General features: G+C 40.6%; 2 protein-coding genes across 2 annotated transcripts in view; one reads left to right on the forward strand and one right to left on the reverse strand.

Annotated features, from left to right (window-relative positions):
* Positions 1–14,035, reverse strand: part of tdrd9 (tudor domain containing 9) — a 28,924-nt gene extending 14,889 nt beyond the window's left edge. The window contains exons 1-18 of the mRNA XM_075447666.1: positions 13,908–14,035; positions 7,737–7,810; positions 7,552–7,619; positions 6,824–7,045; positions 4,601–4,723; positions 4,095–4,175; positions 3,843–4,007; positions 3,665–3,768; positions 3,447–3,566; positions 3,151–3,235; positions 3,020–3,077; positions 2,818–2,922; positions 2,634–2,731; positions 2,417–2,548; positions 1,178–1,340; positions 938–1,001; positions 725–788; positions 587–631 (exon numbers count right to left, since the gene is read on the reverse strand). Of these exons, the coding sequence (XP_075303781.1) occupies positions 587–631; positions 725–788; positions 938–1,001; positions 1,178–1,340; positions 2,417–2,548; positions 2,634–2,731; positions 2,818–2,922; positions 3,020–3,077; positions 3,151–3,235; positions 3,447–3,566; positions 3,665–3,768; positions 3,843–4,007; positions 4,095–4,175; positions 4,601–4,723; positions 6,824–7,045; positions 7,552–7,619; positions 7,737–7,810; positions 13,908–14,035 (1,899 nt within the window). The remainder of the gene's footprint in view (positions 1–586; positions 632–724; positions 789–937; positions 1,002–1,177; positions 1,341–2,416; positions 2,549–2,633; positions 2,732–2,817; positions 2,923–3,019; positions 3,078–3,150; positions 3,236–3,446; positions 3,567–3,664; positions 3,769–3,842; positions 4,008–4,094; positions 4,176–4,600; positions 4,724–6,823; positions 7,046–7,551; positions 7,620–7,736; positions 7,811–13,907) is intronic.
* Positions 8,583–11,527, forward strand: rd3l (RD3 like). The gene is made up of 3 exons (XM_075447667.1): positions 8,583–8,929; positions 9,742–10,063; positions 10,635–11,527. The coding sequence occupies exons 2-3, from the start codon at positions 9,750–9,752 to the stop codon at positions 10,996–10,998; spliced, it is 678 nt and encodes a 225-aa protein (XP_075303782.1). The 5' UTR covers positions 8,583–8,929; positions 9,742–9,749; the 3' UTR covers positions 10,999–11,527.
* Positions 14,036–14,498: the final 463 nt, after the last annotated feature.

Consider the following 14,498-nt stretch of genomic DNA (forward strand, 5'->3'; position numbering starts at 1 on the left):
TGTTTTGAAACCGACATCAGCGACTCATGGATACAAAGAAAAACGAGGGATCCATTTACACCGTCTACGTGGTGGTGGGAAGCTCGCACTCAGTCTCACTGCGTAAGGCTGAGAACCGGTGATCCGGCCTAAATTATCAAACCATTTTTCACAGAAAGTGTAATTAGATATTGCAGTCTATGAAAGCCAGTACAATAAAGTGCAATGTTATCCTTTCGTGTTGTAGTAGCTTCTAAGTTTGATGTAATAGTGGACACAAGTTCAGTTGTACTCATACTGGCAATGGGAAGGGAGTCGGTTGCCTTGTGTTGACAGGTTGTGTTTAAAAATCAACATATCCATTATAATTTTGGTGTGGCAGACAAGAGGGATGAAAGAATTCTACTAAATATGAGCCAATCCCCAACACAGCTGATCCTATAAATGCCGAAACATTTTTGTGTCATGTACTGTCCTCCTTTAGTTTTATTCTAGCCATGATTTGAAGTTCTGAGAGGCTCACTTTGCTAAGATACCACAACCTGACAGATCAAAAAGCTACTTCTACAGCATTTTGATGATCAAGATATTATTCTCTTGTTATCACCTTCGGGTGTCTCAGCTGTCCACTCTTTTTGGACGAGTACCATGTCTAACAGAAAGAAAAGAGAGGGAGTGGTTTTAATGCAACAGCCATCCATGTAAATCCTTTGGAAACCACAACTTGCTGTTGACTTGGAATCACCTTGAAGGCATTAACAAAAGCAATGGAATCACTGTCTGTGCCACGGGCAAAAGCCAGCTTGCTCCTGAAATGATAGCATAAGAAAGTATACAATACACAGAGCCCATAAAGATTAGAGACATTCTAAAAGCCATGTACATTGTGTTATTTAGCATTTTGTGTGCAGAGAAAGGCAACATGAACCAGCGAGTCTAACTTCTGGATGTGACTCACCTGTGGCCTGCAAGCTGCTGCATGGATGGAATAGCAAAGAAGCTCTTCAGAGAGTGTGAGGCAGCTGAGGATGAAAGGGGCTGTTTTGTAGATAAGCACTCCCCCAAAAAATATTACATTTCATACACACAAATACATTTTGCAACAGTGCAATCTGGTCAAATTTGTTGACCAAGCTAGTTCTCTGCAACTACACATGAAATACAAGATTCATTCCAGTAGCATAATAAAAAGTCTGACCTACGATGAGACATTCATTCAGGCAGCCAAAGACATGACCCAGGACAATCATCTTCCCCAGGCACAGGTCAACAGGCAGGTGGGCCAGTACTCTGCCAAGGAAGGTCAGGTCACCATCTTCATTCTGACCTTTGCCATCACTTTTCATTGACAGTGCACCCATCTGTACAGTAAAAAATACAGTAAGACTAACTACATCAATATGACTACTTTCTAACTTAAAGCGATACTCCGGAGTAGATTCAACCTGGGGTCATTTGAACCGTGATATCCAGCCAAGTAGCCCACCCGCAGTTTTTTCGATATTGGCTGAACATCAGCTGAGTTACAGAGTTATCTCGAATAGCTTCTACAAGGGTTAATGTACCCTGGCAGTATCTCCAAAATTACCACACTAAAATCACATGCCATGACACCAAACTTCTACAGTAGTACAAATATGGTATGTACTCACAAAACGATGCATTTGGAAGTTTGAAAATAGTCCAGGAGTTTATTATTATCAACACAAGCCTGATAGCTTTTCTGCTGCTAAAGCTGCGTCGACGTCACTTCTGGGAGCTGGGAGCTTCAAAGTAAGATGAAGGTTGATCTACTACTGTAGACAACAAAGTATATGCTATATTCTACATGTTTTTTTTTATGAATTTTTATGTTGTAGAGTTGTGAAATTATTTTATCAATGGAGAAATTGAGCAGCCTTGCTTTGTTGTCTACAGTAGTAGATCAACCCTCATCTTACTTTGAAGTTCCCAGCTCCCAGAAGTGACGTCGACGCAGCTTTAGCAGCAGAAAAGCTATTAGGCTTGTGTTGATAATAATAAACTCCTGGACTATTTTCAAACTTCCAAATGCATCGTTTTGTGAGTACAGACCATATTTGTACTACTGTAGAAGTTTGGTGTCATGGCATGTGATTTTAGTGTGGTAATTTTGGAGATACTGCCAGGATCCATTAACCCTTGTAGAAGCTATTCGAGATAACTCAGTAACTCAGCTGATGTTCAGCCAATATCGAAAAAACTGCGGGTGGGCTACTTGGCTGGATATCACGGTTCAAATGACCCCAGGTTGAATCTACTCCGGAGTATCGCTTTAAGTCAAGAGGCACTAGAGTATGGTCATTATTTGTTCTAGGACTCCTGCTACAGTTTTGGGATGAAACCAATCTCTGTATGAGCCATAATACAATTATGGCTATCTCAGGGGACGATCGTCAAACTGAATTATTTTACTGGCCTCTTTGAGTTGCAGCACGGTCCTGACAATGTCACAAAGGTTAGGAGGTGAGAGTGCTGTAGAGAGGAGAGAGCGGGGGTCTCCCATGTCCAGCAGCTTCACCTTCAACATGATGTTAGCCAAGGGAGCAAGCTGAGAAAAGATAAAACAGTACAGCTTAAATTGATTGTTTAGGGTAGTTTCTGAACAATTTCAAAAACCAAGAAAGATACCTCACCATCATCTCTGGAATCATGTATTCTGGGATCTCGCTCCTCCAGAATGATTTGGTCACAAGACGGTAACAGTAGCCCTTGGACACTCGACCTGCCCTCCCTGTCAGTGAAGACATTCAGTGTCAGGACAGAAAGGAACAGATATTTACACTTTACAGTCTAAGTTCCAGACTGTAGTTGTGTCACCTCTGCGCTGGTTGCAGTTGGTTTTGGACGCCCAAGTCAGACGCAGAGACTGGTAATTAGTATCTGGATCGCAGATTAAGCGACGGGCCAAGCAGAAGTCAATCACTGTGTTAAAAGGAAAAAAAAGGCTCAAATATCAATTATATCAGGAAAACAAAAGCCAAATAAAACTCAAATAAAAAGCTGAGCAACAAAAATCCACCATATTTGACATCTGGGACAGTCACCGAACTCTCAGCAATGTTGGTGGAAAGGATCACCTGTGAAGACAGAGAAATGATCAGTACCGCAAGCACTTAAAACAAAAATAAGATCGTTAAGAACGGTTTTTACCTTCCTGTATCCAGAGACAGGGAACAGGAACACACCATTCTGCTCCTCCAGAGTCACTGTCGAGTGCAGAGGATAAACCTGCAATCTGAGCAACAGCAGCACAGTGATTGTAAAGTTCATCAGTCAAGTGTTTACATTAAAACATGTACTTTCATGAGCTTTTCATAAACATGAGCTTTCATCGTTTCAATTGTGTCCAACTCTCAGCACGATACCAAACAAGTGATTTTTCCTTTCAAGACAAAAAGAAGCTGCCAGTGGCCTAGAAACAGTTAAGGGAAAATTCACTTGCTCACCTTTTGTGAACCAGCTTGGTTAAGGCCTCCTGCATGTAGCTGATCTCATGTAGACCAGGAAGGAAAACCAAAACGCTGCCTCGCTGTGATAGAGCCATTCCACTCCCTTTCTCAGACTTGCTACTCACACAAATAGACACATACAAAGAGAGTGGATATAAATATGACAATCACATGTTCATCCATAGCAGGTTTAGGTTTGAGTGTCTTTGCCTCACCTGGAATCGTTGCCTTCCATCTCGTCAAAACTCTGGATGAGACTGATGGCAAGATTGTACATCTCAGCTGAGATGTAGGGTTCATGTAGATGAGGGGACTCAATCTGGTGAACACACAAATCTGGCTTCATTACCGATTAGAATCAGCAACAAATACATTTTACTGTCATCTCTTTACCGTGTATGGAAAGAGGTTATAGAGATCTTCCAAGTAAAACTCCTCAATGGCGTATGGTGCCCCCTCAACTTCAAACACATAGGCAGGGTTTATTTTGCCGCGAACAGGAGTGCCAAAGTACTCGGCGAACTGTTTGCAGTTAATGGTGGCCGACATAAGGATTATCTAGCAAAAATACAAGTTGTGGTGAGTGACAGGACAAGTGGTGCACAAGGAAGTTAAAGGGCAGTTTTACTTTATTACAACATTTACCTTAACATAACGAGAGTTGGAATGGAGGAGCTTTCTCAAAACCAAAAGCAGAAAGTCCATCTCCTCTGTGCGCTCATGCACCTTGGACAAAGGCAGAGTTTGTTAAAAAGTTATATTCGGTCTAAAGCTGATGTCCACATAATGTGTTTATCACCACAGAAGTTGCAAGTGTTTTGTGAGCCGTGTAGTGAACATGGATGTGGGTGGACAGAGTTTTTTGTTCAGGCACTGGGATAAAACATTACTAGTGCCCTGCGAGCGCTTTTGTTAGAGAAAAAAATATATATATATATATATATAGACAGACACACTCAAGAATTACAGAGAACCTGCTGGTGCAATAAAATGATGATTAAAACAGAGCTGAAACAGAAACAAAATGCAACAACTGTATTAAACATGTGTAGATACCACCTGATTACATTTTAAAGAAAACAAAGATAATAGAAAAGTTAGAAAACATAATGTAAAGTAAAGAAAAATGTATGCTCATCATTGTAATGCACCTCATCAAGGAAAATGTGGGAGTACTCTGTGAGGCACTTGGCTGAAACCAGTTTTTGCAGCAGCACGCCTGTAGTCATGTAGATGAGTCGGGTGTGCTCTGTAGCCATCTTCTCCAGCCCAACCTGGAATACAAATACACAGATTAGTATCCATAAACTCTTCTATTATATACATGAATAAAATCTACCAGTGAAAAACATCACTAGATCACGGCCTAAGACCCCTGTCAACTATAGGCCAGGGTCTTTGTACAGATGTATTGCTTTACAGCTGCATGCTGGCTCGCTGGGTTGCAGAGATGATTACAAACCCAAAATCTTGTCGTTTTCTAACAAACCAAGCCGCTTTTTGATGTTTGTTTCCATCCAGAAGCTTGTGCAATAAGTGGAGTATGGCCTAATATAAAAACTATTTATGGGTGATAATGGAGAAAATATTTCTTAACTATTGCTCATCTGTGTCATAGGTTCTGGATTGTGAACTTAAAAGGACAAGACTGTTTTTTTTTACATTGGGCCCTTGATTTCACATTATAACATGATGTTCTACTCACCCCTGCTTGTTATTGGTAATTTGGAGCTGTTCCGAAGATATTCGAGAGGCGTCTGGCTGCTCTCTTGAGTTATTCGGCCATGAAACGGTTTCCTATGGGCAACGTTATACAGGCACAAACTACGCTGTTTATAATTTATTAATTACTGTACACTAGCACTGATAACGTGGAGGTGCGTCGCTTACTTCAAAAAATCCGGGTTACTGTAATTTTGAATTTTTGTCGTAAAGTCTGTGTGTGTTTGTCTGTGGGCTGTCTGTGGTAGTAGCACGATGATGACGTCAGTAACATCCACTTTACGACAAAAATTCAAAATTACAGTAACCCGGATTTTTTGAAGTAAGCGACGCACCTCCACGTTATCAGTGCTAGTGTACAGTAATTAATAAATTATAAACAGCATAGTTTGTGCCTGTATAACGTTGCCCATAGGAAACCGTTTCATGGCCGAATAACTCAAGAGAGCAGCCAGACGCCTCTCGAATATCTTCGGAACAGCTCCAAATTACCAACAACAAGCAGGGGTGAGTAGAACATCATGTTATAATGTGAAATCAAGGGCCCAATGTAAAAAAAACGGTCTTGTCCTTTAACACGAGTTCAAAAGAACTATCCCTTTAAAGTTGTGGGTATAATCACACAAGTAAGGACAAATATAAGTGTACCCAAACTATGGAAATTATTAACACAATGTTGAGGTTAAGTTGCTTCACATAAGAATTATATCTCTCTGTAACACTGACTGTGTATCATTTCTCCCACTGTCAGTGACATCATCCCTAACTCCAGAGGTCTGCACCAAGCGGAGGAGACTACAGTTATTATTAGATACAGATTCAGAGCGCTGCACAAAAACAGCCAGACAACCTAGCAACAAAGCACTCAAGAGCTTGTTAACACATGAATACAAATACGTATGAATAATCAATAAATGTGATGAATGCTTTTTGTGCACAATGCATGACTAACTACAGACACTCAGAGCTGTAACAATGATGAAATTTTAGTTGATGAATAACTATGCTACAACTGATTACAATTACCAACTGAAATGTCTTTTTCTGTTTATTTTCAGCCTCTATTTGTTTTAGATTTGTAGTACCAGTGCCTTTGACCACATTATTTGCAGCAAATCCAATTAAAATTGCCTTACATGGGGATTTAAAAATGTTCCCAGTGATCCTGCTGTGTTTGGCTTTTGCAACTAAATAGATTAAATTACATTTAAATGTTTAACAAACATCAGTTGGTGGAAAATGTGAAATTAAGCCCCATAAGAAAAATAGCCGGTACCATTGAAGCCATTTCGAGTAAAGGCTTTAACTGGAGGAAAAATACATGAAAATTTTGATGCTAATATGGGATTTTATTTAAGAGTCTTCAAAATCAAATGAAAACTAATTTAATGATTATCCAAACTAATCCTAATCATGACATCTTTTAAAACTGCTAAAAGGTGATTATGTTAAATCTGTAACAGATAAGTGAGATAACTCTGTTACAACAACTGCTTCATGACTTTTTAACAGGAACACTTCAGCATATATTAGGAGACAAAACACAGGCTAAAAGCATATGTGCGGGCCCACACTTGTACCAGTAACAAAACGTTTTAGATTTTCAAATCTAAATCTTTCAAATCCAAATTTCAACTAAAAGTTACACCAACCTGATATCCTACCAGACTACCCAGGGTACACTTCCGCTGTGTGGCGACCCACCGAGCAATACTGGTGGCTCCAATTTTGCGTGGTTGGGTGACCACAATGTTGCACGAGGCATTTTTCTCATTGTAATGGTCCAGAATGTACTGTGGCAGCTGGGTCGTCTTGCCACTGCCTGTGGCTCCTCGAATGATCACAACAGAGTTGTTTTCTATGAGGGAAATCAGCTGGAAGCAGGCACACAAACAAAAACACAAGTGCAACCACATGTATGCACAGTTAAAAGAAACCCCTTCTGGAGACCTTATCATATCACTGCAATAAAAAAAGAAAATTAACAAAAAGTTATAAAATTGCTTAGCACAGCTGAGCAGATGGCTGTGCTAAGCTGATTTATGACATAATTCAGACTTTATCATTTGCAGTAAAGTGCAGCTAAAATGACAGCATGAGCTCTGATACTATACACACACAGCACCCTCTATTAGTCCGCAGAAGGCTTACAAATTTAAAGTTAGCTGTTAGCCGTCCTGCCACTTCGAAAGAACTTTGAGTTCCTCTGGAACAAACATTAAAGCTTAAGTGCTCTCGTGTCCTGAGGACTTGATGACAATTTTAGTAGAACTCTAAAATGACCGGCAGAAGAACTACAGGAGAGTTAGAGTGCACTATAAGACCACCAGGCTTTGTGGTTGAGTGAATTTTGTGTATGGACATTTCAGTAAAGTCTTACTTCTTGTCTGTTTTTGGTTATGGGCAAGCTTGGGTACTCGTAGCTGGTGAGGGGAGGAGGAGCGGAGCCTAAGGACGCAGAATTGAGTGCACAAGACAGTTTCAAACTTTGAATATCTGCAGTACAGTAAAGTATGTGAATATGATGCAGTTTTTAAAAAGACGACAACAAAATTCATTACTTACTCCTCGCAGGTTCTGGTTTCTGGAACCTTCTTCCATCAGATTTCAGGCTGCCCTCATCAAGAGGCTTTGATGGGCTGAAAAAACATTAAGGCAATTTCAAGCCGATTATATTATTTCTTAAGAATCTGAAGAATTTATTTAAATGGTATTAATACTCTCATAGTCCACAGTAAGCTCCTAAAGTCAAAAATATCTAAAAAAAAAAAAAAATCTATTATATTATGAGAGTCAAAGTTATGCTCTGATTTTGGTTGATATAAAGTCAAATGAGTTACGTAAAATTTGAAAAGTCAAAGAATCCAAGTTTTCCCCTCACATAACAAAGATGCTAAAATTAGCCCATAATAAATAAATATATACTGTGTGTATATATATATATATATATTTTTTTTTTTTTTTATTTATCTGTTCTTCTGTGGTAAAAATAATTATTTACCTTTTGTTAAAGTTACGCTCTGAAATATTTACCAGCCAAACTAAAAATATGGCCGTTCTCAGAAACAGCAGAGCAACATTACGGCTGTCGTGAAAAGGACACTTCAAATGTTAGTTCAAATGGGTGAAATTCATTGACATCTCTGCCGTTTTCACCACTTGACACAATTCCTTCTGCCTAATATTTCTTGCTCAGATACTCTTCTCATGACAGTCATTTGACTTTCCCTCTGGACAGCTCGACCAGGCCCACAGCGCCGTGGCCTGAGGAGCACCAGCAGTTGTGTGAGGCTCTCTGAGCAAGCAGACACAGCGCTGACAGCACTAAGAGAAGCTCAAACACAACACACCCACGGCTTGTGCACACACATGCACCCCCATCCTCTCTTTCTCTCCAATGCACACGTTTCGTGCAAGCTACAAAGCAGCTGACCTTACAGCAAAGCTGCACACTGCACAGAGGAGAGTAGGGTGAAAGGATAGCAGAGGTGACAGCTCTTAGTCAGTAAGCAGTGTGTGACTAACTCTCCCGGATAAAGTCGGCGTGACGGAAGCAGTCGGACAATAACCACAAAAGGAAAAACACCTGGGAAAGCCTAGGTAGAAGAGGAATGCTGCCGAAATTTAGCATTTGAGCGAAGGAGTTGATCAAGGCTGATCCATGGAAGCAAGAAGCTGGAGGCTGCATTCTGTGAAAAACTCCTCTTTGCCAAATTTCTAAAAAGCTCACACAAGTGTCAGCAGTGTGGTTTTCAGCCGTAAGTACAGATCTTTCCTTTTAATTTTCAACCTGATGTTTGTGTTACAATTCTTCCTGCGCATGCTTAAAGATGTACAGGTCACATAATATTTTTGAAGAGCAGAAATCAGATCAGATACCTGCCCTGTTGTGGGCATTTTGTGAAGCCTCAGATACAATTTGTGTCATGTGAGCCTGACCTCTGACCCTGTGGGCTATGCAATGCATCTTAATCTCAGGTGGAAACTGTACTGGATCAATCTTGAAAAAAAGAGCCAAATACACACATCTGAGACGTCATCCTTCACAAAGTTTGACTTGAAGTGATAGCAGTCAGAGGACTCTCGGCAGGGACCAGAGGTCAGATTATTGGTTATGGTGTGACCATCTTAGAACTTCTGTTATTAAAGTACTGAGCAGAAACTAAAAATGAAACACATACTGCATGCGTCACTTTAAATGTATACATTTTATAATTCGAGTCACACAATTTTCTTTCAAGCTTAAACTATGACCTAATTTTAGTATGAGCAAATGACTGAAAGATGTTCAGAAAAATCTGCTAATTTATTCTAATTTTCTTCTAATCCTTATCAAACTATATGCTTTGATAATCCAATTTCCTGACTTTGTGCAAAATGTTTCAATTTACCTGAGAGTTCCTCACAAGCATTTTATTGCTTTGTGATTTGCATCTTTGACAACAATAGTTTGAAGTTGCAGATATTCCAGCATGTTCACATGTATTCAAATGGTGCAGTTGAGAAAGTCATGCCTTCATGGTCCAGACTGATGAATTTTGCTTATTCAGTTTTTACGGCTTGCTTGCAGTGACTGCCATGCCTCTGTTCAGCTGGATGAAGTGGTCGCATGAGACAAGAGAGCAGACTCAGGATGAAACTCCATCTCTGAATAGTTCGGGGGTCGTTCCCAGCCGCATGCTGATCACAGAGCTCCTATGGCATGTGGAAGAACGCGAACGTCTGGCAAGAGAACTAGAGCGAGAGCACAGGCTGGCCCACAGTGCCCTGGGTCTCCGCTGGTTTCAGAAGTACCCCAGGTTACGAACCCTCATTCCTTCATCGGAACTACACCAACTGGAGTTCCTGTGTGCACAGATCCAACCTATCCACGCAGCCGCCGTCCTCTCCAGGTGTTTGGTAGCATCCCTGCCTTGCTCGTACTTCACATTAGTATGCTGTCAACAGTGTGTAGCTGCTACTGTATCAACACAAAGCCTGACAACAGGCAAAGCAGAGAAGACCCAAAGGGAAAGAGAAGCAGGGCAAGCTGCCAAGAAAGCCATTATGCGTTACTGTCAGACACAGGCGATGTAGGGTGTTAACATGTGAAGGTGAAAGATGCCCTGTAAGGCTGGGAGAAGCCAGACTGCCGGGGTTTCCACTCGTCTGCTAGCCTGTATGGGAAAAAAAGGTTGAAAAGTACATGGCTCAGCAGCACAGTGACCCACTTATTACCCATAAAGCTCACTACCAGGTCATTATTGTGAACTTATATAACCACATTACACATTATTGAGATGATGTACATTTTTTTTTTTTTTTAGCATTTCCAAAAGTCTGTGCTGGTGTCCCAGATATGTCATACTTGAGGCTATGAGACAAGCTGCTGAAAGAGCATAAGTCTTAAATTTTTTTTTCTTGGGTGGAAAACAGAAAGACTGCATTCTGAAATAAACTAAACAGATATGCATATTTTTCCAGGTTTCGTGAAGTGCTCGCAACTAACAACATAAGGCCCTGGGAGTTGGCATCCGTCTTCAAGCAGGTTCTGATGGACTTCCTGAGCCAAAGATACTATGATGAAGAGGACGACCCCTCGATGCAGCCAAAGCAGTTCAGACCAATGGAGGCGTGGACCAGTCGTTACAAAATGAAGCAAGGCTTTGTCACACCAACAGTCCCCAACTGTGGAGAACACCTAAGGGAAGAGATCCCAACAGTCTCTGGATATGTGGATCGGGCCATGCGGCACTCAAGTTCTTTCATAACGAACAGAGACTGGGACCTTCCATATTTCTATCCAACGCCTCTTAAGTCCAAAGGGGCATATAGCACAACACTGTGAGAGGAAACACTGTCCTGACCCAATCTGTGATCGTGTTTCAGATTATAAAACCAGCATTTCATCCACAGCATAGAGATGAAAGAATAATTTGTATTAGTTGTAGATACTTCATAGCTTGTTGTGGCCCTATGTTGGTGAATTTTTATTTTTTAAACAACTTTAAATATCTTTGATATTGTTCTTTGTAATTCCTTCTTCATGGAAACACTGGTTGATGTAATCCTGTTAACAAACCCCAGTTAGACCTAGTAATTTTGGGGATGCATTTCCAAATGTATGGTGTCAGGTAGTTGTACTGATTCTGTAGTAAATGCAGAGGATAGGCTTTTCAGCTTTTTAGTCTTTAGAACTCTTTGCAAGATATTAATGTGAGTATTATTTCATGGTACAGTCTGTACTGTCCAACAGAGGAAAAACCATTAAATATTTAAGAATAAGAAAGATTTAGTCAAACTTTTAACAATCTGCTCACAACCTTAGGTGTCTTAATACATTGCCAATAACCCTATTAGTTGCTGTTTAACAAAAATAAATGCAAACTTCTGCCAAGCAGGTTAACTTGTCTGTGTTGCTACTATGGGACAATATTTTTGTTTATCTGTGAGCATTTATGTGCACTGCTGATTAATTGCGGTATTAAGTAGGAATTTAATTACGTATAAGCATGCAACAAATTTACATTGAAGTATAGGAGAATGCAAACTTTACATCAAGAGTCGGGTTGTATGTATTCTCGCTTGCTCTGTTTCATGCGCGTCGAGAGACCTGGTCATTCGGGGCTTCAGCCCCGAATCTCCGGGCTTCAGCCCCGAATCTCTCTGGACTGACATAAAGAAAAATATATATAATAAGAAGAAGAAGAAGAACGAAGAAGAAGAAAAAGAAGGAGAGCTCCGTCACGGGACCACACTTTGAGCGGTGATAAGACTACCGCGGCGCTGCTGTCATCATGCAACTTTGTAACCAGCTCAGACCGCAGGCTCCACCTGCTCTGAGGAGGAGTGAGTGCGGCGGGGGCGGGGGCAGCGCCAGCGCCAGACCAGCGATTTCTTCTCCTGCCTGGGGTTGAACGGAGGTTGATTTTACTCTATATCGCCACCTCCTGGCCAGAAAAACTGCCGGTCCGGCGCTATCAGTTAGCCTGCTAATTCTGCAGTAAAACTCAGCAATGCTGCGTATAAACTTTGGTTAGGACATGCCAGTAGGATTATTTCTGCACACTCTTATGGTATGTATAGGTGTTTTTTGTATGCAATACACTTCAAAATGACAAAAATCGCACATTGTGCCTTTAATAGGAGGGTTTCACTTGACGTCACTTCCGTATTTTTCTACCCGGGTGGTGGGCAGCCTGAGCTGGAGCCCATTGAAAACACTGTTTTGTCTGCCACTTTTTGCCCAAAATACCTCAGTTTTGTGCCGTTTTTGGATGTAGCAATCGGTCTAACCGAGAGAAGGGAAAGGGTTACTATCGGGTACCGAAGGTAATCGCCCATAGAGGTGAGAAATGGAAAAAAACTCACAGAACAACGCCGCAAAAAGTGGATAGTTAACCTACGTTTACAGACTGGAGGAGCTGAATTTGCAAATGCTCGTGTCTGCGGTGACCACTTTTCAAAGGTATGTGGGAAATCTAACAGTTTTGTAGTAGTGCAGTAAAGTATTATGTTGCTAAATGCCAATCAACAGTAATGTAATACGGGCTACGTTTGGGCTTTGTTTTGAAGGCTGCCCCAGCGCGTTGTTAGCTACTGAGTCAGTGGACTGGGCTCCGACGGTCAAGCTGGGTTACCAAAACACAAAGCTAAAGTCACCGTCATCGGTGTTTCATGCGATCTCTGAGAGTGGTTGATCTAAACAAAACAAATTTGTCACGTCGTCACAATCTTCACGTTTCAGTAGTATCCACAAAGTGCGTAAGTGCTAACAGCGCACATTAGCTCCCAGGTTCTTGACAACAGAATCGCTCGCTCTCTCTCTCTTGTGCATTAGGCTAACAAAGACACAATGTCAGCATTTGGATATATGGATCTCGGCATTTTATCAAAACATGAATGCCAACATTCACAGCTCGGCATTCAACATGTTAAGCAGCTGGTCATGAACTGTGTTAAATTTTCATTTTAACACCCCCTTTTTTTTTTTTAAATCCCGGGGGAAAAACCCCCTGACCCCCGTTAAAAATTATTTTCATGTCTGGGCTACAGCCCCGAATGTTTGCTCAAACTACAGACGCCCCTGCTCTGTTTCCTTTTTTAAATGGTGTACAAAACTGACTGTTTTTAGCCAAACACAACAAAGTATACCTGGACAAGAACGGTGTTCAACAGAGTTAAAGAGAGTTCCTCACAAGATGGCGACGACGTCCCAGGATATAAAACGGTGTGAGGTATCTTCTCGCTATAAAATCTTTGTTGAAAACCAACAGTATATAAAACATTAAGTATCCCACTATAATTTGTTTCTTTTGCTCGTTTGTTTAAGATTAAACTAACAGAATACATGACATAAATGCATATCATTCGCTGATTTTGGCATTTTCGAAGCTCGTATTTCACTCTTCATTTTCTTGTCGGTATATAAAAGACTTTAAAGGAAAAACAGACATGAGCGGTAGGGAAACTAAAGAAGATAAGAGCTGGGTGTAAAAATTGGAAATCCTCCTCTAAGGAAATCTACATTTCCGTGAGGTAAAAATACTACGGCTACACCCATTCATCGCATTTTAATTTAGGTAACTGAAAAAAGTTTTTAAACAGACAATAAGCTCCCCAGTTTTCCCCTGCCGGTTAGAAAATTTTTATTTCTAAATCATGCTAAACAACCTAAACGAGACGATAAAGTTGCTAGCTAGCTCGCATGGAGTTAGCGATGCTTAAGCTAAATTCAACCAACTTTATTTTTCTTACCTGCTCTCTTTCGACAATTGCTCCTCAGACTTTCTTTCAACCACGTCGTCTGTAAGTTTAATGTTGGCAAACGTGGTCTCCGAGGTGAACCACTCCGATATTTGCTCAGCAGTAAAGACTTTCTTCATGTTGCACGTGTTTACGATGACCGCATTTTCAGTACAACTTTGGCAGTTGAGGTAACGGTTGAGATTGAGGCGCGTGCGGCTCTCACTTCTCCCTCTGGCGGTTTGACTAAAACTTTCAATAAAAAAAATTAAAAAAACAATAACTCATTTACTAAATCTCATATTATCCTACCACTACACTATATTTACTGCTACAGAAATTGGATTTAAATACCCACGTCATATCTAACGTTTTGAGTTTCCAATATTGGAAAGCTAAAGGAAGCATTTTGAATTTACAACTTTAAAATATAGACCATGATCGTGTCAGTGTCTTCCATAACACAATAACTGAACCATTACTACATTTTCTATTGATTTACAACTAAACCTAAAACTATTTGGAGAACTAATAAATGCACAAGTTTTTCAAGAAACATTACAGCATTATTTTGCTCCATGTTTTCTAATATAAGGATTGTTT

The sequence above is a fragment of the Odontesthes bonariensis genome, chromosome 17, assembly GCF_027942865.1.
Source record: "Odontesthes bonariensis isolate fOdoBon6 chromosome 17, fOdoBon6.hap1, whole genome shotgun sequence".
Classification (NCBI taxonomy): Eukaryota; Metazoa; Chordata; class Actinopteri; order Atheriniformes; family Atherinopsidae; genus Odontesthes; species Odontesthes bonariensis.